Genomic DNA, 26,254 nt, shown 5'->3' on the forward strand with positions numbered 1-26,254 from the left:
TGCTCAATGAATATGAATTTAAAAAAAGGCCTTGATAAATATATATATATATATATATATATATAGAGTGTAAGTATATATATATATATATATATATATATAGAGCGTGCTTCATGCTGGGATTTGGAGTTTACCACCTACTCTGAAACTATCTAGCATCTCTGTTCACACAGCACACCACTGTCCAGGTGCTCCCTGTGGTTTAAAATAGAAACTACTCCAAAACCAGGGTGGTTTCACCTCTGCAAACATGCTTTCTTTGCAGCTTTCCTTGTTCATACAGTACACACTGGGGACCTGGAAAAGCCCCAGCGAATGTGATGAATCTGCTCTTCCACTGAACCCCCGGAGGTGGGAGAGACGGTCCAGATCAGCTCCAGGTGTTTTCTCTTGGGTTAAAAATAGAAATGCTGCCTGTTGATTAAGGACAAGTCCCCGTGAGGAAGTGGGGGAGACTCCAGGGCCAGATGTGCGTCAGATAGGGGTGGTTCTTTGAGGATGGTGTTTGTTTTAGCAATAACTTGACTCCTGTGAGTTATACTAGACCCATGGGGAGGCATTATCTGCCATTTTCTGGCCAAGATGTGGGGTAGCTTTGGGGCTAAATTACCCATCTGTTGCATGCATGACGACATGCATTAACATGGGGAATCACTGGGAGAGCAGCACATGGACTAGATGACCTGTACATAGACTTGAATAAATGGACTTATATAAATCCTGCCTGAATGAAGATCAATGTCTCACTTGATCAAAGGGTAGTTGTTGTCAAAGACTTAGCACTATATATATATATATATAGCAAGTATATATTCAAGCTCAGGACTGTAGGTCTGTTCCAGCATTCAATTTATTGTAAATATGAATAAATGAACTCTGTATGCACACACACCAGTTGCATGGAAGAATTGTTTTAATGGCTAAACATTCAATTTAAAGCAAAGACGACCAGAACAAGACAGATTTGTTTGTTTGTCATGGTCCACCCTGCTTCTACCTAAATCCTGAGGATGACTCAACGTGGACTAATTGTTGCCTCACACATACAATAGGTTTCATTCAGAGCTGGGTTTAAGTTCTTCTACATAGCTGAGTTCTCTAAGTTAGATTAGAGGATGTGTGTTGTGTGACCATTTGTTTCTGTATTATTAATACATTTACTAAATTGTCAAAACTAGTCTAGACTGTTTTTGCTTTTAGTCAGGTAGAGTTTAAGATGTTCCCTTGATTTCAAACCAATTACTCTTTTCCCGGAATTCCTGAGATTTGTAGGATTATGCTTTATCATGTTTAGTACAACAACTCCTCTCTCTAAAGTACACTTTTTTTCTTTTTACCTCTTTGCGGTTCAAAAATCATTCGAATCGCCTGATCGGCTGATTTTCAGCATATCCGCTCACCAGTTTTATGCCCAAGTGGTTAGATGGAAGCATTTTACCATCTTTACAGTTCTCACCCGGGGTTAGTCGTGTGTGCAGGAAAGGATATCTCTCCCGTTATTTGAGGAATTGGCAGCATTGTTCTTGGACATTTAGCTAAAACTTGCTCTTGTTGAATGCTGCTTTTCCACTGGCCCTATACTGCTCCCATTCAGAATGGATGTCTATGTTTCATTTGGACGTTTCTTGAAACGTCTACATAGTTCACCTTTACAGATTTTGCACGTCCCTACTTTTGCTTCAGCTGCTATTTGAGCATGAAAATGATATAAGGTATGGATAAATGCTGTGCATGGGCAGGGCTAACAGTTGAACACTCTCTTGGCAGCGTGAGCTACAGGTTGTTCAGGTAAAATATGCGATGAGATATATGGAACACAAACAGGTACTCCGCTTTAAACAAGTGACACTGGAGACAGCTTAAGAGATCAGTAGTACTATACTAGAGTAAAAGGTTTTTATATAGTACGCAGATACACACCTGACCAAGGTGAGAATTGGAAAGAGAGTGTAAGTCCTCATCCTTTCAAAAAATCTGTCCATGTTAAACAGAGGTAGTAGAGAAAACTGTCATACTGTGAGGAGCCGTGCTGGTTCTGCCCGGAGTCATTTCCTCCCTTTACACAGCCATTTCCTGTGGATATTCAAGTCTCCTACATTCACACTGCAGGGTTTTCAAGTATGTGATCTCAGTAATGGCACAGATTAATAGTGAAAGAAAAAAAGAGACATTTCATCCATTTTAAGAGCTAATTTCCTTTCTTCTGTCGTCTTTGTGTCTCTCAATTCTGCTTTCTCTTATCTTTGCTCATCTCCGCCTTTCTTGTTCTTTCTCAATTTCTTTCATTTTTCTGCTCCACCCCTCGTCACTTCTTCTCATCCCATCTCCCCACACCTTCTCACAACATATTTAATCCACAGTATGAATGATACGAGTGTAATCCCATCATTTTTTTATTTAATCTGTCACCAGTGTCACAGAAAGTTTACGTCCTTATACAGTGTGTATGTTACAGTCAGGTGAGGAAAATGTCTTCAGAACATGACAAAGTTTTAGAAGAAAAAGGTATATCAAGTCTTTTATTCTCTATACTTACATCTTCCATACACACACTACTCCCTCATTTTTACTTTCCTTGTCTTATATCATCTCTCCTCATCAATGTACGTGCTTTTCTCATGTCCTTATCTCTCGTCTGTCCTCTCAGGCTTATACACAGTCTAAACAGCATCTGCTGAAATGAAGAGAGAAAGCCTCAGAGGGATGCAACATAGCACTGAGTCTCGTATAAAAAGATAAGCCAGACTTCTCTGTCACTTAATATAAAGCCTCTTAAACCATTTCAGCTTTGAACCCAAAATAAGAAAAACAGAGAGTAGGTTTAGTCTCGCCACGCAATCTTTATCTGATGCACATTAAACACCGCGATACTGAGAAGCATCCAACGTTTCAGTAGAAATGCCCTCCCATTTAAACATTTCCTCAATATTTACTGGTGAGTCAAAGGGGAATTTACCCTGGCTGTGAGGATAAGGAAGGACCTTCATGAAAAAAAACAAGCTGGTCAAGGTAAATTTGGCCAGCTTTAACAAAACACTCTTATCTGTGGAAGGTAGAAACTCACCATGTCACTAAAGGGAGTTATTGACCCCAATTCCTGATATAGCTGACCAATAAAGTTAAACTTATGACCAAAGTCAATGTTCAACTCTATTGTGCTCTTAAAAAGGTTTAATACTTGTGCAATCTTGTGCAAGATTTGTGCAAGTGCAGCAGAAATTGTCACCTCACACTCCCTTGGAGGTGGATCCTCCTTTATTACCTGAACTTGATGCACGTCACAGACAGTTTCAAATGCAGCTCTAAATAAGTAGTTTGACATTTTGAGCAATACGCTTTTTTTTGTTGCAGAATTAATAATAACAATACCACTCTCATGTCTGTGTGGAGAGCTGAGGGGTAATTAGCGTAGCTTAGCATAAATGTTGGTCTGATCTGTTCATCCATTCCATCCATTATACGTCACCGCTTATCCTTCTCAGGGTGGCTTATTTAGTCATTTTAGGTAATTAACTGCATGTTAACGGATGTGTTGTCTTGTTGGGAATGCGATCGTGACGGGTTGTACGTGGGTTTTGTCAGGCAGCTGCTACATTTCCTTTTGTCAAGAATAATGTACTTTTTAGTTTCTTTATTTTGACAGTAATACAAGTCTTATTATACAGAAGAACCAGCCAACAGAGAAGCATCTGCTCTATCTGTGGATGGTGCTCTCATTCTGCATTTCATTTCCAAGTATTTTTGTAGTGATTGTTTGGGTGTGTTAGCATTTACATTTTACATCCGCAGCGTTGAGCTGCCTAACAACATCCATACAGACAGAGGGACTTTGAAGTTGCCTCGATTGTCTGAAGCTTTGAAGTTTAGTGAGGTTTAACTGTCTTACACTTTTAAAATCATACATATGCAGAGGACACGCATGAATGGAGGGATGCGACGATGGGGAGAGACACTGAGCTGTAGAGAGAGAAAAGGGAAATAAATCAAGAGAGACAACAACTGGAAGAGATAGAAAGAGAGAATTGATTACAGATAACAGAGAAAGCTGGGAAGAACAGCAAGTATTTTTGCCCCCATGCTGTTTAATTGGGCCATTGTCATATGACTAACCAATTAACTTGACGACACCCCCCCCCCCCAGCCCCCGCTGAGTGAGAGTTATCAAAGTGCCGCTTCAAATGTCTCTCTTGAAGAAAAACTGACTGAAAAAGCCTGAGACAACAGTATTGGGTAATCCCTTCAGGACAGCAGAAGGCGGCTGCAGACTCTGCTATTCTCTCTCTCACACACTGTTGAGTAAAGGAGCACAGAAGGATTGATTAACCTATAAGGTAATCATCTTTCGGGGGTTCGAAAGTTGAACTTTGGAGCATGTGCAAGTGACAATATTGAAGGAAAGCCTCCGAGGCAGTCAACTACACTACACTCACAATACTTACTCTTCTCACTGTAACGTATATCGAGCACATCCTTCTCATAATAGCTACTTAAATTTGAATTATTTGTAGTGATTACAACACCAAGGATGGATGGATGGATGGATGGATGGATGGAGATATATATATATATATATACACACATACACACACTGATTTCTTAGCAAAAATATTTTTTATTTAATTTGGCTTTGAGGAAAAGGCCGGAAGAATTCTGTAATTTTTAAACATGGTTATTAAATCCCATAGAAACACCAAACGAACAACCCGTTAGTCAGTCTGGCAATACGTAAGAACTTTCTGCCTGTGGCTCCCAGCCCATTTGTTGCTGCTGAAGATAGAAATCTTTTAAAATGGTACCACGTGAGTTGGCTGGCTGAACTATGTGAGTCAATCAATGAGCTATTAGTCATTAGTCAGTGAATCTAAAGCACAAGAGGAGCAGACAGATAATATTTGAGAGACTGAAAAAGATGGTGGCATCTCCGGAGAACTGCCTTCAGCTCTAGAATGGATGCAGGCATTTTCTATAGTGTGTGTGAGTGTGTGTGTGTTTCACCTACCTGTTCTCAGGGTCTGGTGTGGTCATGGCTCGGGTTACGCAACACATCTTGAGTGGTATGCACCTCCTGTCGCCCTGCAGGGACAGGGAGGGCTGGGCAGGAGAGCTCGGAGGGTCAAATGTGTTGAAGGAGGAGGAAGAGGAGATGATGGTCGGGCTGAGGCGAGGAGACTCGGGAGGGGGGGTTTCCCAGCCGATCTCTGACACCGGGGAGCCCTTTTTGACGTACGGTGTGGCCTCGCGCATGTACTTCACTGGGCAGAAAGGGAAGACAGAGATTTCCAGTATACATTGAGATATGGTACAGACGATAAACTAGGAAATGGAAGTAGCACATTTAGAGATTTAGATGCTCTGGAGATACTTTAGGTCAAAGTGGGCGGTTCAATTTGAAGACATTATTTGGCAGAAGGTATAAAGCATCCCATAGTTTCCTAAGGCACTACACCTGCACAACTACCCAAACTATGTTCAAACGCTATAAAAAAAAAATATCACATTCACAGAATTCAGCTTCACTTAACACTGAAGACTTTTGGCATTGTTTAAAAAAATGTAATACAGAGGCCAATTCAAATCTGAGAAGAATCTCCTGCATGCGAAGTTTAAAAGAAAGTAGCAGAGGACAGGTCCAGAGCAGAGGCCTTGGCTACTTCAATTATTGTTTCAATGTATGTTTTAAATCTCCTCTACTTTTTGTGAAAATTACCTTATCAAGACATCAAGTCTCCGGACACCAGGATTGTGGGTAGCGTCCAGTGAAAAAACATGATATCTCTGCTTAGAGTATCCTCGACGGAGTTTCTGTACGAGAGCGCAAATCTTGAGTTAACCGATGAATCGTTGATAACGGGCGAAGTTTAAAAGAAAGTAGCAGAGGACAGGTCCAGAGCAGAGGCCTTGGCTACTTCAATTATTGTTTCAATGTATGTTTTAAATCTCCTCTACTTTTTATGACTGAATTTGATTTCTTACACTGTTTCTTTAATTGTTTTTAAATCTCCTTTTCTTTTGCCTTATGTTTTGATGCTTTTAATGGTTTTATGTGAAGCACTTTGAATTACCTTGTTGTTGAAATGTGCTATACAAATAAACTTGCCTTGCCTTGCCTTGCCTTGCATGTTGGACCATTTAGTCATCTTTTGATGTGGACCCTATTTATTATATCAGATGCACCAAGCAGATTGTTGTTTAAAAAGTCTCACACACTGTTGAAGATAGTCTCAGAAACAGGATGTGGGGATACCACAGTTTAGATACAGAGCAGAAATAGAAACTGCTTAATTATGGTACCTCTGAGGCATTTGGTATTGTGCAAGTATTAAAGACTGTCATGGGGCGTCAGATTGAAAGATAACTCTCGGCAATATCTCTGTGCATAAATGATGCTAGAACTCAGAAAGTGTCTGGAAACTGGAAAATTTGAGTTACGGGTCTGTTCAATAGCTGGTTCAGGTTTGCATGAAAGGGTGAATTTTCTTCAAAGTAGACCTAAATCCATATGTTAAACATCAAAATAAATTGGTGTACAACTTGTTATTCTACCATGCAAATAAAGCGGTGCATGCTTGTTGCACAGGCGGCAGTCCTAAAACCAGTGAACCGTCTGCACCTCCAGAGACTCCAATACTCCCTGATAGGACAGTCACAATCAATTTATGCTGCCAAATACCTCAGAAAAACATCAGGCTTTACTTGTAAATGTCAAACTCAATCACTGGAGGCTCGACAACCATTTTAACTTCCCCGTGTTAAAAGAGAAGACAGGACACATGTTTTAGCGAAGGACAGAAATGGAGAGGCAGAAATGAAATGGGTGCTCAGCTCAGTACACTTTCTATGTCCCGAGTGTTCTGAATCCTCGGTATGCCCTGGATGTTTAATTGGCATATCCTACTGTACGCGCCGCGTATAATTGGCATATGGCTGGTAGCATTTGTAATCCAGCAAGTCAACTATTCTTGGAAGAAGCACCGTGGAGCCCTGTGAGACAGTGTAACAAGCCTGACTGTCAACCTGTAGAGGAGCGACGACAGGCTGACACATAACACAGAGGAGACGGTGCGACGACGCGAGCGTGTCCTCGATGGACCTGTGGTGACGACGTGATCCAATTACACAGCAAAATAACCCACACGGTCAAATCAGATTATAGGACTGAAAAATCCATTCGTTAAAATGCATCATAACATGATACAATACAATGGACTGAAAAGATCGAACCGCCTGCAGTTGGATGACGACAACCTTGTGTGGTTATGTTCGCTAGGAGGCATTGATGAGACTGGAGTGACACAAAGGCACATGTAGGATTTTGGAAGGAAACCGCAACAAGGTCTTCAAATTTAAGATAGACTTAGTACAAAGATACACACACTAACACACACTGTCTGCCTCATCTTCTGTGTGTTTGTGTGTGTCTGGACTTTGGAAATGACTGACACACACACCTACGCGTAAGAATGTTATGAGACTGCTGTTATCAAATGCACTATTTAATTTCATCATAGTGGCAAACTGTAGCCATTTAAACACAATTGCTGTTGGGAATATAATTAATGTATGATACAACCGGCGAGTGTTGGGGGGGGAGGGAGAAATCTTAAGCCGAGCTATAAATCAAAACCCACGACTCCAGAGGACTCCCATTAACCTCTTGCTTCGACCATAAATCTGGCTTTAGACTTTACAGGGCTTCACTTAATACTTAAGACAAACAGAGTAGCACTGTAACAATTAATGTCGATGGATAGAAATCTCTACAACTTATTAGTTGTGTAAACAATTTCTCAAACAAAAGAGCCAGAAACTCAGGGTCTACAATGTTTGGCTCTCTCAGCTTTCCATCATTTTAAATCAAATTTCTTTGGGTTTTGGACTGTTAATCAAGTAATTTTGCAGTCTTAATGAGGACAAATAATCTTTACTTTGAACACAAATGATATTACAATTATATGGCCAAACAGCTCAGTCTTTGGTTATTTACAGTCCACTTTCTGAACTGACTTACCGGTAATTAAAACAAATCAAATGCAGCTTTAACACAAACATAATGCTAAGTGCGTGATTTGTCTTTGGTTAACATTTACAATTGGAAGTCTGGAGGGAGGAAACGTAAACTCATGGACCAGCGTCACTGTGCCCAGAAATAGAGCTGTAACTGTTTCCAGCGGAGGGGAAAATAAACAGGGTGGAGTCCATGTGATCATTACACTGGAAGTGTTTAACTGTGTGCTCATTCCCCTGGGTTGTGTTTCTATTTCATTCCAGCAGCAGCACAGCCAACTCTGCACAATAACCTCAATAGCACGATGAGAACTTGGAGAGGATATGGCTCGTACTGATTGGACCTTCGTTTGAAAGAAACAGTTACGCAAGTCAAACAAAAAGATCCCAAATCCAAACGACCTCCCCCATCTGTCTGATTTTAGTTTCCAGTGTTCTGGCTTGTGCTTGAGACAAAGTGAGAACACACACATTATCACTCATTATGACTCCTACTCTCCACTTCATTTGGAAACAGTGGCTTGTTGTTTCAGGAGTTGTGATGCAGATGTCTGAACGGCAGTGCTTCACCAGAGACCAGCTCACCATTAAGAAAAGCCCCTTCCATTCATGATATTTAAAAATCATTCACTTCATTCTATAACTGCACTCAACCCCATTCACTTACACATTTTCCAATGAGGCAATTCATTTCTTCTAAAGTGTTCAGTTCTGTCCACAACACACACTCACGATGAATACACACACACACACACTCCGCTCTATATCACAAGGCGTAATTACTATATCAGCCTCATTGTGTCCTTTTCACTCAGTGGTCCTTCACAGTATTTAATGAGGTCCCAAGTCATTGGACTTCATTCCATATGCTTCAAATGGGGATTTTTATTTGGTGAGAAAATTTACCGAAGGAAAAAGAAACCTCTTCTCATTAAGCCTGTGGGAGAGTAAGTCGGTTCAACATTGGTAGAAGCTGGAGGGAGAACAGAGCAGGGCAAAGAGGTAGAAAAGAGGGAAAAGGCTCGTCTGATTGAAGGCTTTTACTCCTTGTCGGCAGCAGGTAGTTGGATACCACAGCAGCACAAAAGGCCTTTACAGATCCACCCTCAAGGCTTTTTGTAAGATGTGGACCAATATCTCAGAGTTCAAATGTCCCCTTAACTGAACAGTAACTCAGTTGGAGGCCCTTTTTAGAGAAGGAATTCGACAAAAAAATGTAAAAGTGCGTAGACAGAATTACTTACAGACACTGAACTCGATGTCGAACAGTTACTATTGACCAATTAAAAGATGCTTTGGTTGAATGTAGGTAAAGAGTCTGTGTGGAGAGCAAAAGAGGAGGAACGCATCGGTCAAACTGCAATCCCCAAACCCACCTGCTATCTGCGACATCGATTTAGCGCTTTCAAATAATTTAAATTAGCTTGAAAACTGGCTACTTGTGAAACAATCCGGTTGCACACGTCGTCTCGCAACTCCAGACTCAGGTTTGCATCTCAAGTTGAAAATCGGGCTGTAAACAACGAGCAGCACACGCAAAAGGAAGGATTGGTCCAGATATCTGCTGGCTACACCAGAACCCCAGAAATATAGGCCGTTGCCCCCAGAGGCCTGTGTGTCGTCAGACTGATAGCCGATGCGTTCAGAGATTATGAGATGACACACTATTTTGGAACATGTAGATTAAAGTGAATTAATGGGGCATAAGTCTTCTGTATAAAGTATTGATCATCATAATATATTATTCTGGCTGTAAATATGTGCCTTGATTATGGGAATGTGGAAATTTGGTTCACAAAAGTACAGTGAACACAGTACACAGAAAAACAACTCATATCCCACATAGTGCTGAGAATTTACTTAATTATTACAGTCATTTAGCAGATGCTTTTTTCCAAAATGACAATGGACTATCCACCAAACCCCTCTCTTCAGTTGGTTGCATTTTACAAACACACTGCCAGGGCCCAGCAAATAGCTGACGTTTAGATGATTTAAGCTTAATAATCTAGCCTACCAAAAACTGATAGTCTACCAGCACAATAAAGGATTATCAGCTAGAGATACAAATCCTGCTCTTTTATATTAGTGTCTGAAATAAGGGACAAATTGTTAAAAACTACAAAGAATTTCAAGTGGTAAATCATAGTAGACCGTTTATGTGGCTTAGCTTATGCCTAATTATTGTATTCAATCTCCATAGGACCAAGAGCCACTGTACATGTACAACTGCGCCCCTAATGATGCAAGGATGTCACACAATGACTTACTCTGATTAAAAAAAAAAACAGAAAAACGAGACAGGCACTACACATTATCTTCATCATCATCAATCTATTAAACCATTCAGCTGTATGTTACATGTTCCATTGTTTCCATAATTGGCAACAGAAACCAGCATACTTACCGGTACTCAAAACCACAACCAGAAAGTGTGAACAGATGGTAGTTTTTACAGTCGGCTGTTGACTCGTCTCCAGTGACACGGATTCAACAGAAGCTGCATAACGACTTCCTATTATGGGTCATTTTTGGCCACAGTCTTAATAAATATCTTTTTAAACTCTCAATTTAAGCATTTAGGTGAAGTATTTAGCCACCCTTGAGTTTAGGTCTATGACGACCATCAGTATTTCTACTGATGATCTCAGCAAACACAATGTCAGCTACAAACACAAAATGCTTACACCTGGAGGGAAAATGAGTTTTTGTGTTCTTCAAACAAAGCCAACAGGAAAAAAACGGATAAGCTTTGACTCTCTGACTCAGCTTTTGTTTGCCTGTATAAACATTCAATGTATCATCTTCACCACAACAATAATGCAACGCTGTTGCTGTCGTCATCATCATCATCTGCTCTGAGTCAGACTCCACAAACAGTAGCAGACGAGACGGTAGTTTCTCTAATGACATAAACAGGCAGCTATGTAGACACGTCGGCTCTCTCTTTCTTAATCTCTCGCTCTCAACCACATACAGTATATCGACTGTAGCATCAGACCAGACTATACTGCTGATGACACACGTGCATATACACAAGCTGCTCGACACACTGCTGACAGCGGGCACATAATCACGCTCACAGACAAACCCCTCCAGATGCCAGGTGATGACAGGTGACAGGCTTGCTAGGGGGTGAACAGGGGAGCTTACAGGACACTGACTCATTTCCTGTCTGCTGACGTGTGGCAGATGTTCTTTATTGTATTCTGACTTTCAGTTCCTCATTTTTTTCCACTTTCATGTTTAGGCTCTGTGGAGTTATCTTGATGCTTATAAATAAACCTACAGTTTGACGCTGTGTGTGTTATGATGTGGGGTGTTTCACGGACCCAAATGCAGACTCAGTGTAAGAAATTTGAGCAAAAAACTGTAGTTAGTAGATATAATAAAAGTGTTTAATAATTCATAATTAATAATTCATAATTAGTCATAAACATAAGGGTTTTGGGAATGCATAAATAAGATAAACATAAAGTGATGTAGGAATAGTAGCTAAAAGACATGAAGCTTCTGCCAAGTTGCAGAAGTTTAACTTTCATACTGAAGGATTATTATAGAAGGGGTTAAAACGTAACTGACAGTCATTGAATGTGTTAGTAAACTCAGGGGCAGACAGGCGAATACACTCCTGGAAGTTAGCCAATAGGAATCGGGATAAATGGAAGAGGAGGTGTTTCGAACAGATGTGGGCGGTTTAATTTCAAGTCTTTTTTTCCTCTCTCGTGTGATGGCCCTCGGACGACGGACGTGTTTTTCACCTGAGGAGCTGAGTAGAGGTTTTTGCAAATGGGGTTTTATTGTTTTAATATTTCATAGGAGTATGTACTCCAATGTTTAACTGTAATCGTACTTGCATCAGTGGAATTAAATTCCTTATAATTGTAAATCAGTTTCGGTAACGTTTTTAGCGCCGTGTGTCTGAAAAGCTATCATTCCACGTGTGCTGGCCTGCTCTACTTTCATTGAGAGGAGATTTCTCCCTCAACATCAGACAGCAAAGTTCTATTTCAAAACCAAGGTTCGTTTATCTCTCTCAGTCAAGGGAAAAGACAGGAAATGGACAAAGTCAATAGGAGGCGTCTTCACGCCTCCGGCCGGTTCCAAGCCGGAAAGTGGCTAATCCTGCGGAGCGGCAGACGAAGCCGACAGGAAAACTGTCAACGTCAATACGGAGGCGCGTCCTCGCGCTCCGCTCGGATCTTAGCCGGGAAGTGGCCGGTCCGCGTCCGCGGCTGGCAGGCAGGCTGGATCGTCTGTGTGACACCCGAGGCTCGACACAGGAACGCCAAGACTACACAGTTGATCTCCGAGGAACTAACTGGAAGGCTTCCTCGTACAGGTGAAAACCCGAGGCTCGACACTGGACGGCAGGCAGGTCGAAAAAACGAGAGGCAACGTCAGTTTCAGATCTTCAGAGAGTAACAAATGGACGACTCACGGGTCGGAATACCAGGTAGGTAAACGGACGGACTGACAACTGGGTTGAGAGTGACAGGAGTATTTATGTCAGCCGGAGGCGATCACCGGAGATGAGGCACAGCTGTGCCTATGGAGAGAGGCGCGGCAGTGGGCGAGACTCTTAGGAGGACACTACTGAGGGAAACACAGCAGAGATCGACATAAATCCTCACAGTGTGTCTGTTTCATTTTCTTACAGAGTGTAACTACGGCTAGTTTCAACCAAAACTATCTCCATTACTTCAGTATGGTGTCCCGTATTTGACACCGAATGTTGACTAAAACCCTCACCCGGACATTGTCGACTCATACAGTAGCTTAGCAACTGTACCTTTGGATTTCTCCACATGAGCCGCGTGTGGGGTTGTAGTATGAGCAATACTCCGAATTTACAGGGTCTGGAGTGTTTTTAATTAGCCTCTCTAAACCACAACAGCAAAAGTGTAAGGAATTGATTAAACAGTGTGTTTGTGTGCTGTAATGTAAGCTAAAACATCAGCATATCCTACAGTATTAACCTTACAGGTTTATTTCCAAGGCCAAGAATTACATTAGATAACAGCAGCAAACATTCTTTTTTAAGGTTACATGTCGGTCATTAACTGGTAAAGACGCTTACCATATGCTATAGATATTTTTAGCGTGATACCACATAGCCATGATGTGCAAAAGATCTCTTTTACAGGGTTCTCATTGTCAGCTGAAAACAAACAAGTCAGCCGGCGACTTCATCCAATTAATTCAATCGAGCTAGCCCGCTACAGGCGATACAATCGGCTATCGGAAGTTGTATTTCAGCCGGCAATAGCCGATCGACCGTTGCCAGCTAGCGATGAGGAGCATGGTTTTCTCTGTCTAATGACTAAGTATTTCGATGGTGAATCCGCTTACACTGTTTATTGCATATGGGCTGTGCTAGAGAGAAAAGCTTGAGGCCCAGCAACAACAACGCAGGGCAGAGCTTACAGGAAAGTGTCAATTTCACTACCCGCTACTCTAAAAAAGAAAAGAAAAAATAAGCGTTTTCACACCTTAAAAAGAATAATATAATGAGTATTCTCAACACCACTGGCCACTCAGACAACCTGTACTACTCTATTTAGCCTCTTAGTAGCAAGTCAACCTTGAGAAGTATTTGCTCAGTCGTCATGTGACTCAAGGAATACAGATAAAGGTTACTAAATAAATAAGCCTTGTGTGGGGTATACATCTCTTTCTGGCACTAAAACACTTTGTAATATAAATATGGACAAATATTGTTGACATGCGAGACCATCCAGTTCTAATTGTAAACACAAGTGAATTGAGCTACACAATTCTCTGATGGAATTTGTCATCTCTTTTCATTTTAATCAAATTGCTCTCTGTGCTGAGGGGAAAATAAACTTAACACCCACATGGTTTGACTGAATTTTCAATCATTATGTTAAACAATAATACAAAGATGAAAACAATGGGACGGGGGGGGGGGGGGGAAGGAAACGAGGGCTAGAACGAGGACAGCTGTGAACACTAAGAGCAGTTATCCTCGTGTGACCGCCTCGACTGACACCTGTAAAGCTCTCTCATTCCTGCACCGGGGACTTGTGAAGTTGTTTACCACCGGAAGGTAAAGGGGTTGCGTGTCCTGATGTTGCCATCCACAGGTTATCTGTGGGCCGTTGGCAAGAGAAGGCAGCATCTGCTGACTAAGTACGGTGTCTTTCTGAGAGAGAAGTCCAAATCTTGCATACTTTCGCTTCTGCACACACCTGGCCATTAGGTCTTCTTTTTTTTTTTTTAGCTTAAGACATCTTGACAGGTCGCAGTAGGTAAAGCACAGGTGTATGATCAAATTCATAATGGCTGAATTCCACATATTTACTTCATTTTCAGGGTCTTTCCATGGCATACTGGGACACTTGCATAGAGCAGAGCGAACCTTAAGGTTATTAGTAACACCTGTGCTTTTTCCTACAATGACAAGTCAAAATGTCTGCCGTGAAGGAGGCCAATCGCTGCATCAAGCTTTTCAGATCTGTCAGTTTGGAAAAGTTGTAAAAGTCGTCAGATGCAACCCCCTCCAATTGTAACGTCAGAACAGTGTGAACCTGGCGCTGTTCTGCGGCTGAGAAGCAGGTTATATTGACAATAGGCCTCTCACAGCAGACAGCTGTTCTCACAGCTGTTACGAGTAACATTAACTACTAAGTGTTCCAGTGACGGTGACGGTGAGCCACCACGCACGATCCCAGGATTCTGAAATCAAAGCAGCTACATGGAATTCAGCCATTATTATTTTCATTATCTACACCTTGGCTTTTTCTTTTGTGAGAAGTCAAAATGTCCTCTGTGAAAAAGGCCTACCGGTATTTACCACACGACCACCTACCAATGGTGTGACATAGGCCTTTTTTCACAGCAGACATTTCGACTTGAAGCACAGGTGTTACTAATAGCATTAACAATGGCTTTGTTCTATTCAAGTGACCACAGGTAAACCTGATGCGGCAGTGCTGCAGGTGGACCTCATTAGCTCACATAACTATCTCTAGTGTGGCTCTCAAGTTGCAGTGCACTGTACAAGCTATACACACTGCTTTGAATTAGCAATATCCTGTACAAGTACTAACGGTATACCATCAGAATGTAATTGAAGTCTTGTGAATAACCAATTATTCGCCGTCAAAATTTAATTGAAGTCTTACTCGTGAATAACCAATTATTCACTGCACCACCTAGAATGGCTGTGGTTGCTCGGAGCTTTGTGGCGGAGCAGCAGAACCCTGGCTGATCCCCATCGGGAAAGTCACTTTTGACTTGTCAGACTGCATGCTGAGCCACAGAACAGAGCCAGCAAAGAGCCGGCGTCTTGCTCAGGGGACACTTTAACACAAAGCGGATGCTCTCTGACATGGGGGCTTGAACTGAGATCCTCTCAGCTTTTGACCACTGGGTCATTCTGCTGCACTCTTACAGCCTGCATCAGTGAGTGCTCACTGCCTATGATAGATTCATTTGTTCTCCATCTTCAAAATGACTTTCCAAGATGGCCTGTTAGTACTACAGTGAAAAATACACAGATCACAAACATGCACATACAAGGTCTCTTGCGTAGACACTCACAAAATCACTACATTGTACACACACACACACACACACACACACACACACACACACACACACACACACACACACACACACACACACACACACACACACACACACACACACACACACACACACACACACACACACACACCATCTCTCCTAACAGCTGGATCCAATGTTTCCTCCTGATCTCCTTCCTCATGTAACACAGTCTTTCATTCATATCTTACAGGGTGGCTTACACTCAGCAATAAAAAAAATAAAAAAAAAGAATAAATTACTAATTTTTACATTTTCATTTGCAATGAAAGTTAACATGCTGGGCTACGTGTTACGAACCTTTCACACCCCCAGAGATCCATGAAACCCCTTGAAAACACACTGTTTCACTTTTTTAATATTCCTCTATGTTTCACTGCTTTGGCAAATGCAGATGTTTTCTATTAAATTGCAGTTGTGGAGAACTTCGGTCTCTCCGTTACTATTAAGTTAACCCTCGCTGTCGTCTTCATAATCCGCCTCTTAGCCTCCCTCGTTAGCTCTCCTTCTGTTCCATCTATTTCTATCTCTACCTCTCAGCACTTTCCCCATTAAATTCACATTTCAGCTATCACCCCCTCCCATCTCTCTCACTCCCTCGTCTTCATTGCCTTGCTTCATTCCTTCTCTCCTTTTTTATCTCAGTAAGTTTTCAGCTGGGACCTGATTTTTCCTCTGCAGTAGAGCCCCTGTGTCCCCCTGGGAAGTACCATCACCATGCTCACATGTGTGTATATAAGTGAGAGTGTGAGAGTGTGTGCGAGGGAGAGCGAGAGACACTTTGTTCTTACCGTCTTGGGTCAAAGAGTGCTAACAGGAACAGGAAAAATATACTCAGAAGTGGGCACTTGTGTGCAACATTTTCTGGTGTGTGGTGGTGGTGTGTGGTATGTGTTTTTTTGTGCTTGCAAACTTGTGCGTGTGCACACGTGTGTGTGTGTGTGTGTGTGTGTGTGTTAAGGGAATGATGTTCGTCCTCAGAGTGGAATCAGCCTAATTTTCATTTTTGGTTAAAAACCACTGCACAACTCAGACTTGGCTGCACTGCTCACGTGAACGAGTTGAAAGCAATGCATCTACACACACGTGTGTGTGTGTGTGTGTGTGTGTGTGTGTGTGTGTGTGTGTGTGTGTGTGTGTGTGTGTGTGTGTGTGTGTGTGGCCTAGCATGATTCTCCCATGGCACTTCTGGTTGCATAATAACAGTTTCCTTCTAAAGCAGCCAGTCATTCACCTGTTTCCCAACTACGGAGTAAACCTAGGACGTCCTGCAAAGTTGCACTACGTAGGCTACCCGATTGGGTGGAGCGCTGCAAATTAAATACATTTGCAGAGAAGAAAAGTTTCACTTCAGTTTTGTAGCCTGGGAGACTGTTTGGCGACAACTAATTTTGACTTTGTAAATGAACAGGAAAACACATTGGATGAAATGAGATATGGATAAAATAACAATACATTTCTTTCTTCGCTCTTGATATTAACCAGTAACTCTTTTCTTCCATGGAAAGTAAATCACATCTAACAGCAGAGGCTTCAACACGCAGAGCCCTGTTGCTTTTCCTCTCATCAGGGAGTTATTTGCAGCTGCGACGCCAAGTGAATGCAATCAACTGGCAGGTAGGACAGAAAAGTTGCAATACTCTGTATGCTGAGGACTAATGAGCTGCTGGATGACATGCATAAAACAGCACATGAGGGATGAGCAAATCAGCCTTTTATAAAGCATGTTTCCTTCCCTGAAGTAGTGGGCTTCCCATGCATGCCTGTTAAGGTGGGCAGTTCCCTTAGGGATCTGTGAGTCTGGTTATATTGGGTTTCCATAAAGAATGAGGCAGAAAACAGAAGGACTTTGGCTGAACTGAGGTCCAAAACGCTTATCTTCACTAAAAGATATTGATATAAACACTCACATGTGGGCTTCCTAAACCTTATCTTGTGAGAGTTCATAAAGTGAGTTGGGTCATGCATGCGGTATTCCCTAACCCACATACTTCACCTTTGGGTCTCCTCTTGTTTCTTTCTCACGCCTGCCTACCTACCTTCCAGTGTCACCTCTTTCCCGGCCCGTTTCAGCGCCTGCACAGCCTCGTCGTGGGTTGCGTCCCGCAGGTTCACACTGTTCACGGACAGGATGGCGTCCCCGACATACAGAGCCTGGGTCTGGTCCGCTGCGAGTCCCTTGAATATCTTACTGATGAGGATGGGCATTTTATTCTCTTTCCCACCTTTGATGCTGATCCCAAGCCCTCCGACCTCCTGCTTGGTCACCTTAAGACACCGCTTTCTGTTGGCGATCGCCTCCGGCACTCGCTCCGGGAGGTCCGAGAACGCGGTGCGCACAGTTTGGGGACTGTTGTTGGAGTTGGCGTTATTGTTATCAAGGTAAGATCCGTTGGTAACGCCGTTGGAGTTGACGCTGTCGTTCACGTTGTCGTTATTAACGCAGCCCTCCTCGCAGCTTAACGTGAGCGCTTCCTCGTTTAAGTTGACCAAAACTTTGTGCCACCGTTCCCGCACCAAAACCTCAAGAAATCCACTTTTTTGGACTCCGAAGGCACCTGAAACTCCCGTCGTTGTTACCACCGCCATCTTTGGAGCATTTCTTTAAAAAGACATGTGATTTTTTTTTCTCTCTCCTCCAGCACGCTCTCTCACGTTAACTTCCACTCTGTCTCCCTCCCAGTCAGGCTGGACTTTGCCTCCTCTGAAGTTTTCAGCGGGACTTGTCAAGCGTCCCGACCAACCAGCCCGAGCCCTTTCGGCGCAAGCTGCTCCCCGCTCCGCCCGCCCGAGATCCTATCTGCTGGGTGGAGTTTGCGCCCCCCGCTGTCAGCCGATGCGATCAGATCCTGCATGCACAAATATGTGTTCATCATTTTACCCTGGACGTTTGAGACATGACAGTTTATGACAGTTTAAAATCCATTATTTTGTATCCATTGACTCGTATCAGGTTGATCATAATAACATAATTATATACTATGATTTTAAAATATATGGATGTTTACCAACCTTAAAAGGAAATCAATGTATATCTTTGGGGGTAAAACCATAATCTGGTTTTGTGAGTCATTAGGCCACGTGGATCTGAAGCGATGACAGAAAAAAAACTGGACATTTTTATGGTCAGCTACTTTAAAACATGTCTTTAAACAAATAGACTCATCTCAAATATGACTAGAACTGAGTTTTCATTCTTCAAATTCCCCGTGGGACTCACTCTGCTAAACGTGTCAACACTGCAGACGCGACACCGGTTACGCGCGTGCAGGAATGCGCCTGTGCCTGTTTTGATGGTTCAAACAAAAAGAGCTGGGGGGGGGGGGTTCCCCAGGAAGCTCTGACAGCTCTGGAAAGACTCCTTGCAATGATTTGCTCTCTATTATTATTAGTATTATTGTTATTGTTATTGTTATTAGTATTATTGTTATTGTTATTGTTATTATTATTATTATTATTATGTAGGCCCGTAAGAGTTGGGATTAGTAAACTCGGACCGTGAGGGTGCAACTGGTGTTATCATCACTACAATGCCAGGAACAGCTGTGTGACTGTTATGCGAGTTCGAGCCCCGCGAAAGACTGACAGGGAGACAAAAAAAACATGATGCAGCTTCAATCAGCGACATGGTAATATCAGAATAAAAAACTACGAAGCAGCTGCTGTGAGTGACTTCAATCAGGACTTCAAGTGCATTGAAGTTACTGCATTGTGGATGTAACAACACATATAAATATGCCTTGTCTTTTAACAGCCGTCCCTCTTGAGCATGCCATCGTGCTTTCAGTATCAAACGGCCTCACACTGAGCTATTCGCAATGTTGCTACGACACCTACTGGTGACTCTAAATTGATGTGTGTGAGGGTCAACAGTCCTGCCATAAGTAACCATAAGGAACCCTCCATTGGTAAACAATAAGATGTACAAGGCATGGTCAAAAATGAACCCACTGGATTGAAATATCTTCATGCTGTTAGATTTCAATATATTTGTACCAAGCTTTGTGCTCACATTTCTGTATTGATGATGATTTTTGATTTGTGTTGCGGTGAGGATCAATCTTTCTGCCCTGGTGCCATTAAGATTATTCTAATTTATACACCAACCTAACTTGTACCTTGAACGTTTTAAAATCATCGGCCACCAACACATTCTGACCATCCTTCCTTAATTCCCCAAAACATTTTGTGATTTCGTAACACATAATACTGTCTTTTTTTAAAAAGATGCTCGGGAAGTTTGAGTTAAAAAAACATGTTAAAATGAATACGCGGACAGCCAAGCTTCTTATCAAGACGCATAATCACCTCTTTTATATGTAAAAGCCTGCATGGGGATTTTGAGTCCAACATATGAGGAGGCATCAGAAACCAAGATATGTATGTCGTGTTTTCCCTTTGAGCTATGCTTATAATTGAGTTTACTCTGTAAATGTATGGCCATAGGCTATTTGTTATTCGTTTATTATAATGAATTTAAATTAAAAATGTCTAAAACAACAGCTGGGAACTTATATTTAAGGACATATGTGTAAACTATGAGACACACCCACATCAAGGGCATCATCATTAAGGGCATCATCATTAATTTAATATTCTGTATTTCAGTGTATGTGTGTGTCATAATTAATCACATTGTGTAATCACAGGAACATATAGTACAGGCATGCTGTGAAGGAGACACACTTCCTTACTTGCCCGCCTTCTAAACTACAATGGATCATTACTAGTGAGCACCAAAGAGGGGATTTATTTTAAGACTGAAACAGAAATACGAAGAATTCTTTGGCTTAATGAGGTGTAGGAGCTACACTTGATTTTTGCTTTTATATGGAAATGAGCTATCAGATGAAATGTACATTCTTTGTTGTGGTAATGACCTTCAAAACCAACTAACAAACAGAGAATGCAATCTTATTCAATGTGATGGTATTTAAAGGTTGTTAATGAACCTTTTTGTTTAACCCTCAGTCAGCACTAGACTACACACTTGTTTTTTTAATGCAACAGGGAGCAGCTGCAAAGAGAGTTATGCTCGCTCACCAGCACACAATCACACACTCACACATGGGCTTTGTGTTGTTTGATCTGTGGACTGGCTTTCTGCAGTAGTTAAGAGAGTGCAGTCTTTTGCTCAAGAGCACTGCAAGCAATTTAGGATATGTCAGTTTTCAGAGATAAGGCTGGAGAAATATCCCTCTCCCATATTATGCACCATATTATGTGTTCTTTCAGTTTTTCAAGGTGCCTTGTAGAGTTTTTAGGAAACAAAACAAAAGCTCTGTTAAAATTTTGTTTTCTTCACTTGCATTTTCTTACCTTTGTTGGTGCATTGCTACGCTTCTTTGTGCGACGCTATAAACTGTCAATCAGCAGAATAGACACTTACACTTAAATGGCTCATTGACTCAGAGACAGACAGCAGGTGTGCAGATAGGTGTGGCGGTCAGGTGGAGCTGAATGGTTGGAAACAAAGGGGGCTACTACAGGACAGAGAGACGGGGTGCGTTAGTGACTGTTGTGACTCACAACATGAACAATAAAAAATATGCAAAGATGCTGTGAGCTGGCTGTTGCTACAACATGGCCGTGCTATCTTTGCCCACATAATGCCATAATGCTGAGTCTTTTGATGATGTGCAAAGTAAGAAAGCCTCAGTATTTCATAAATGTTAGTGTAAATACACTAATTAACAAATGACCACACACAATGTTTTTGTCGACAAAATTTACCTCAGCTCCTACAATATTCTTTCCTCATACACAGAGGAATGATTAACAATACTCACAACATGTATTAGATTTGAGTCTCACAGTATGAGCCCAAATACCAGGACTTTATGGTTCCACTGGTTTGGCAGCATTTTTTTAATGGCTGCTGCTGGCATTGTTAAACTTCCTGAAACGAGTTTCCAAGATCCAGCTATCCAATCCAATCCAAATGTATTTAAAATGCACATTTGAAAACATCAACATAATATAGCAAAGACATAAAAACAACACAGTAAAACAAGATAATAATGATATAAAATGAACATATAAAAACACTGGTCACTGCTGTGCCAACAGCTGGTCACACAGGTCTTACAGGGAACGATGGGAGATTCTTTTCTTTATTTTGCATGCTGCAAAAAAAAAGAAATAAAAATAATGCATTTCCTCACAGAAACTAAACAGCCGTTTTACTGAAGAGAGAATATTTGTGGAGTGATCAGCTCATTTCAATCCTTTCATGTTAACCCTTTAAGAGCACAGACAAATAATTGCAATAACTAGCTGACTTGATTCTGAAAGCGATCAGAGTTGAGCACAGAAGCTTGTTGTGGTTGGATCCGGTGCTGTTTTGGTTGAGTGGATCTGTAATTACACTGACACATAAAAGTGACACATTATTAGTATCTGTATAAGAATAATTGATGCTCATATATCATTTAATGACAAAGAGTTTAAAGTAGAGCACAGATGGAGTGTGAGTCAGGGGAGGAGTGGCACCATTGCAACATTTGTGGAGAAATGAAACTGAAGGAAACAGTTCAGTTAATTTGCAACCACAGACCGATAGCAGAGCAGATCATCCAGGTGACGTTAAACTCCATTGGTAATGTACATATCCTTGATAATTGTTGGGAAAAATCGAAATGACTAATTAGTATGCGTTTAATAATTAAAGAATGTGATACATTTAACAGAAGCTCATCTCCTCTGTAGTGTTTAAGGCCTGTGTCCTAGTGCGAACTTTCACTGACACTAGGTCTTCGGCAAATGTTGAATCTATTAAGAAGCAGTTGATTGCCGAAAGAACACTTCAGCTGTTTGTCCTGAATAAGAATGATAACAAACGTGTAGAAAGCGTCAATACTTACGCAGGGCTGATTTGCGATCATGACTTACGAGAAAGTGACCTTTGTACTCGAACAAATAGTTAAAGTGTCCAGATACGTAGACGCCTGTGTGAAACGCGAAATGTGTGTGCGTGTTACCTTGTGCCAGCCCACTGCATGTTGTTTACTGAGTATAAATATCAGAGACTTGGAGACAGATCTTCGAGCGGTCTTGATGTACATTCTGTATGTGAATCAACCCTGTCTCCTTCTTTGCAAACAATAAATGTCCAATGATGAATGATTTTTTACACCAGTCTCGAGTGAATTTTTCTAACAATAATATTCTGATATTGGAGAGTACTCATAGCTTTGTATAACATGTAACAAACTTTGCACCCTTTGTTCATGAAGTGGCTCACACTAGTTGCACATAGGAGTCAAAAAACATGGATGGTTCTTGGTTTTAAAACCTCTCCTCTCCTCTAGATATGGCCACGGGCGGCAGCTTCCCGTCTGAGAATCAGTTCCGGTGCTCCATCTGTCTGGAAGTTTTCACTGAGCCTGTTTCTATTCCATGTGGACACAACTTCTGCAAGGCCTGTATCAACAGGCACTGGGAGAACAAAGAGTGGTGTCAGTGTCCCCTGTGCAACGAGAGGTTCAACAGAGGGTTCAAACTTCGGGTCAACACGGGATTCAGGGAGGTCGTGGAGAATTTTAAGGAACATCATACCAGAGCTGACAATAATTCCCTGGCCAAACCAGGACAGGTGCCATGTGACTGCTGCCTCGCCAACAAGTTCAAAGCCTCTAAAACCTGTTTGGTGTGCTTGACGTCTTATTGTGAGACACACCTAGAGCCTCATCTGAGAGTTGCGGCCTTAAAAAGACACAAACTGACAGATCCTATTCATAACCTGGAGGACCAAATATGCAAGAAACACAACAGAATGTTTGAGCTCTTCTGCAGGAATGACCAGACATATGTTTGTGTCCTGTGTACAGAACATAGCTCCCATGACACGGTACCTTTAGAGGAAGCATTTGTAGACAAGAAGGCTCAGATGTGGAAGAAAAAGGCAGAAGTACAGGCGAGTAAACATAGGCGTGGAAAGAAAGGTCAGACCAAGAGGAAAGGCAAAGACAAAGCGATGTCAAACTGTGTGGTGTCGAATCAAATACAAGGTCCTGGCATTTGGTGGATTCCAAACCTATTCGATTGTAGAGATGTTCCTGGGAACATGATCGTTTCTGAAGGGAGAGTCTACCATGAGGTTCAGGCTGAAGGGTTCACCAGCTGGGATTTAGGAGTAGTCAGAGAGCCGATGCGTGGGACAAGGACATTCATACCTAACCCGAGGAATGGAAACTGGGTCATAAGGTTAGGAACTGACGCCAACTGCAAGGCTCTACGCAACATCCCCGTCCATGTCTTCTGGATAAAGAAACCTAAGAGAGTGAAGGTGTTGGTCGATTTTGACAACGGATCGGTGGCCGTCTATGACGCAGACACCGGAATCCTGTGCCACATTTATACCTGCTTCAATTTCATTGATGTGGTTTACCTATTCTACTGCCCCAGTCCTGACAGCTGGGCACACAGGCTGCAAAAGAAGGTTCAGAAGATAGGAGCTCAACTTCCAGATACCGTAGTCGTCTTATGTTGTATTGTCTTTTTCTTTGTATTCGTTGGTTTTCTGTGCACTGTATGAACAAAATACTTTTTCTAAATCATGAAATGAAAGAAAAACTATTCCCCTTCTCCCTCCAGTCACAAACTGTCACTTAATCAACTAAATAATAAATGTTCGTGTACAGTAAGTCTGTAAATCACAATTCATGTTGTAAAAGTTGTAATCATGACTTTGTGTGCTTGTTTTTTAATTTTGTGTTGAATTATCAATAAATGAGTTTACATAAAGTTTACATCTAAGAGATGTTGGTAAAGTCCTTTCTGAAATGAATAGATTTCATATTTCTGATCACTGTAGTGACGAAGGTGACAGAGGCTTTATTCAAATACACCACTAGAGGGAGCAATCTACTTACCCTTCATACAAACAGCAGCCCGCATTGCCCATCCATATAGATAGAGAAGGCAAAATACGTCTTTATTGTACACGTCTTAATGCTGGTAAATTAGTTACTAGAGACAACAACCAAAAGTTGCTTCAAACACAAATTTAAACTAAACAGGGAAACTTCAGTGGTGAGTCTATCACAGTGGTGAACACTGGTGCATTCATGATTCATGACAGCATGAAGTCCATGTACTTTTAATATTCATGATTAGCCCCAGTGTCTTTTCAAAAACTACCACTTGTAGTTGCTGCGGTAGGGATCCCTTAACAAAACTTTGTGTATTTAATTGGACTATTGGTCACATGGGGAAAATCAATTACACTGCAAGAATTGAATAGAGATGACTTGCATTACATTACAATTTTTCTTCTCAAGTTCAGGAATTTCGCCTCTTTGACAGAAGAGGCGAACACGTTTAAAAGTCAGGTTTCTGAATGCCTTCACAGAGCAGCAACAGACTTTGTTGGAAAGAGCAGAGTAAAAAAATACAACATCAAACTGCCGGCAAACACAGCCAGGCGGTCAAGTCTGTCATTCATTGACATGCAGACAGTCAGCATCACTGAATCAAGACTTACGCAGAGACGGCTGAATGATACGTCTTGTCTCTGTCTGTCAACGAATGAGAGGAGACTGGTTCGCAGTCAGCATCCATACCAGACCAATCTCTCACACAGATGATATTTTACTCACACGGTACAGCAAGGCCGAGGGAAGATCTGAGCAGCATTGGAATGTGAACAAGCTAAAAGGAATTTAAGGGTTTTTATTAAAATCAAGATGTTACTGAAATCAGCTGGTCAAATATATTCTGTGTTTATCTTTTGTTGCAAAGTTATTGCTTGAACACAGAATGTGATACAGTCTGTGTCCGTGTTGTTGTTTGTGTAACCTGATGGGAAATGGTTTTGAGTTTCAAGGATGACAGAAAAGACATTGCCATCCCAAGAGCCATGCTACAGCGAATGGTCCATCTTATTATGTTTTCATTGTTTAGCTTGCTCTTTACTCTTAACATACTGTATGTAAAGAGAATGCAACACTAGGATACACTCAAAATCCTCGATCCACAAACATAACCAACATGTAATATTACCACACACAGCTGGGCAGCAGACACCATAACATAGCTGCAACCAGATGTGTCGACCACAGTGTCAGTCCACCTTCTGATTCAGCTACTGGTGTGCTAAAGTTTCCGATGAGGAGCTATTTTAGGAAGCAACAGCAGTCCCACGGGGGATAACTGGGTTTTCCACTGTGACCCTGCAGGTGGGGTTCAGGGAGAAAGGTCAGAGGGTCGGGGGGTTCGGTAACTTCTGGGTCCCATGTGAAACCATGAACATCCTGCACTGTTAAAAGGGAATCCAGGCGAAGAGGTTTACCCGAAATGCAGATGTGTGAACACTTTCACGAGACAAGGGATTATGGTGCATATATGTGAGAAGAGAAATCAGTGTTTGATTCTTATGTGGTTTAATATATTTGATGATCTTTTGTATTGTTTTGATTTTATTCAAGGCTTTATGGTTCATTTATTGTAATTATGTAACACAGGTTTGCACAACAACATTCAGTTGTAACACCCTTTGCTACATCAGAAAAACACAACAAAACAAAAAGAGTAGTGCATTCCTGTAGGAATTGTTTTAATTTGCATCAGTATTGATCAATGTGGAGCAGCCATATTGTTATATTAGGTAACATTTGCCATACATTTGACTGACCTAAAACCTACATGACACATCCATGAT

General features: G+C 41.7%; 1 protein-coding gene across 1 annotated transcript in view; it reads right to left on the reverse strand.

Moving 5' to 3' along the window:
• The window catches only part of sntb1 (syntrophin, basic 1), a 34,446-nt gene extending 16,211 nt beyond the window's left edge, over positions 1-18,235 (reverse strand). Inside the window, exons 1-2 of the mRNA XM_079275597.1 lie at positions 17,634-18,235; positions 5,000-5,252 (exon numbers count right to left, since the gene is read on the reverse strand). Of these exons, the coding sequence (XP_079131723.1) occupies positions 5,000-5,252; positions 17,634-18,183 (803 nt within the window). The 5' untranslated portion in view covers positions 18,184-18,235. The remainder of the gene's footprint in view (positions 1-4,999; positions 5,253-17,633) is intronic.
• Positions 18,236-26,254: the final 8,019 nt, after the last annotated feature.

The sequence above is a fragment of the Melanostigma gelatinosum genome (genome assembly GCF_949748355.1).
Source record: "Melanostigma gelatinosum genome assembly, chromosome: 9".
NCBI classification, from domain to species: Eukaryota; Metazoa; Chordata; class Actinopteri; order Perciformes; family Zoarcidae; genus Melanostigma; species Melanostigma gelatinosum.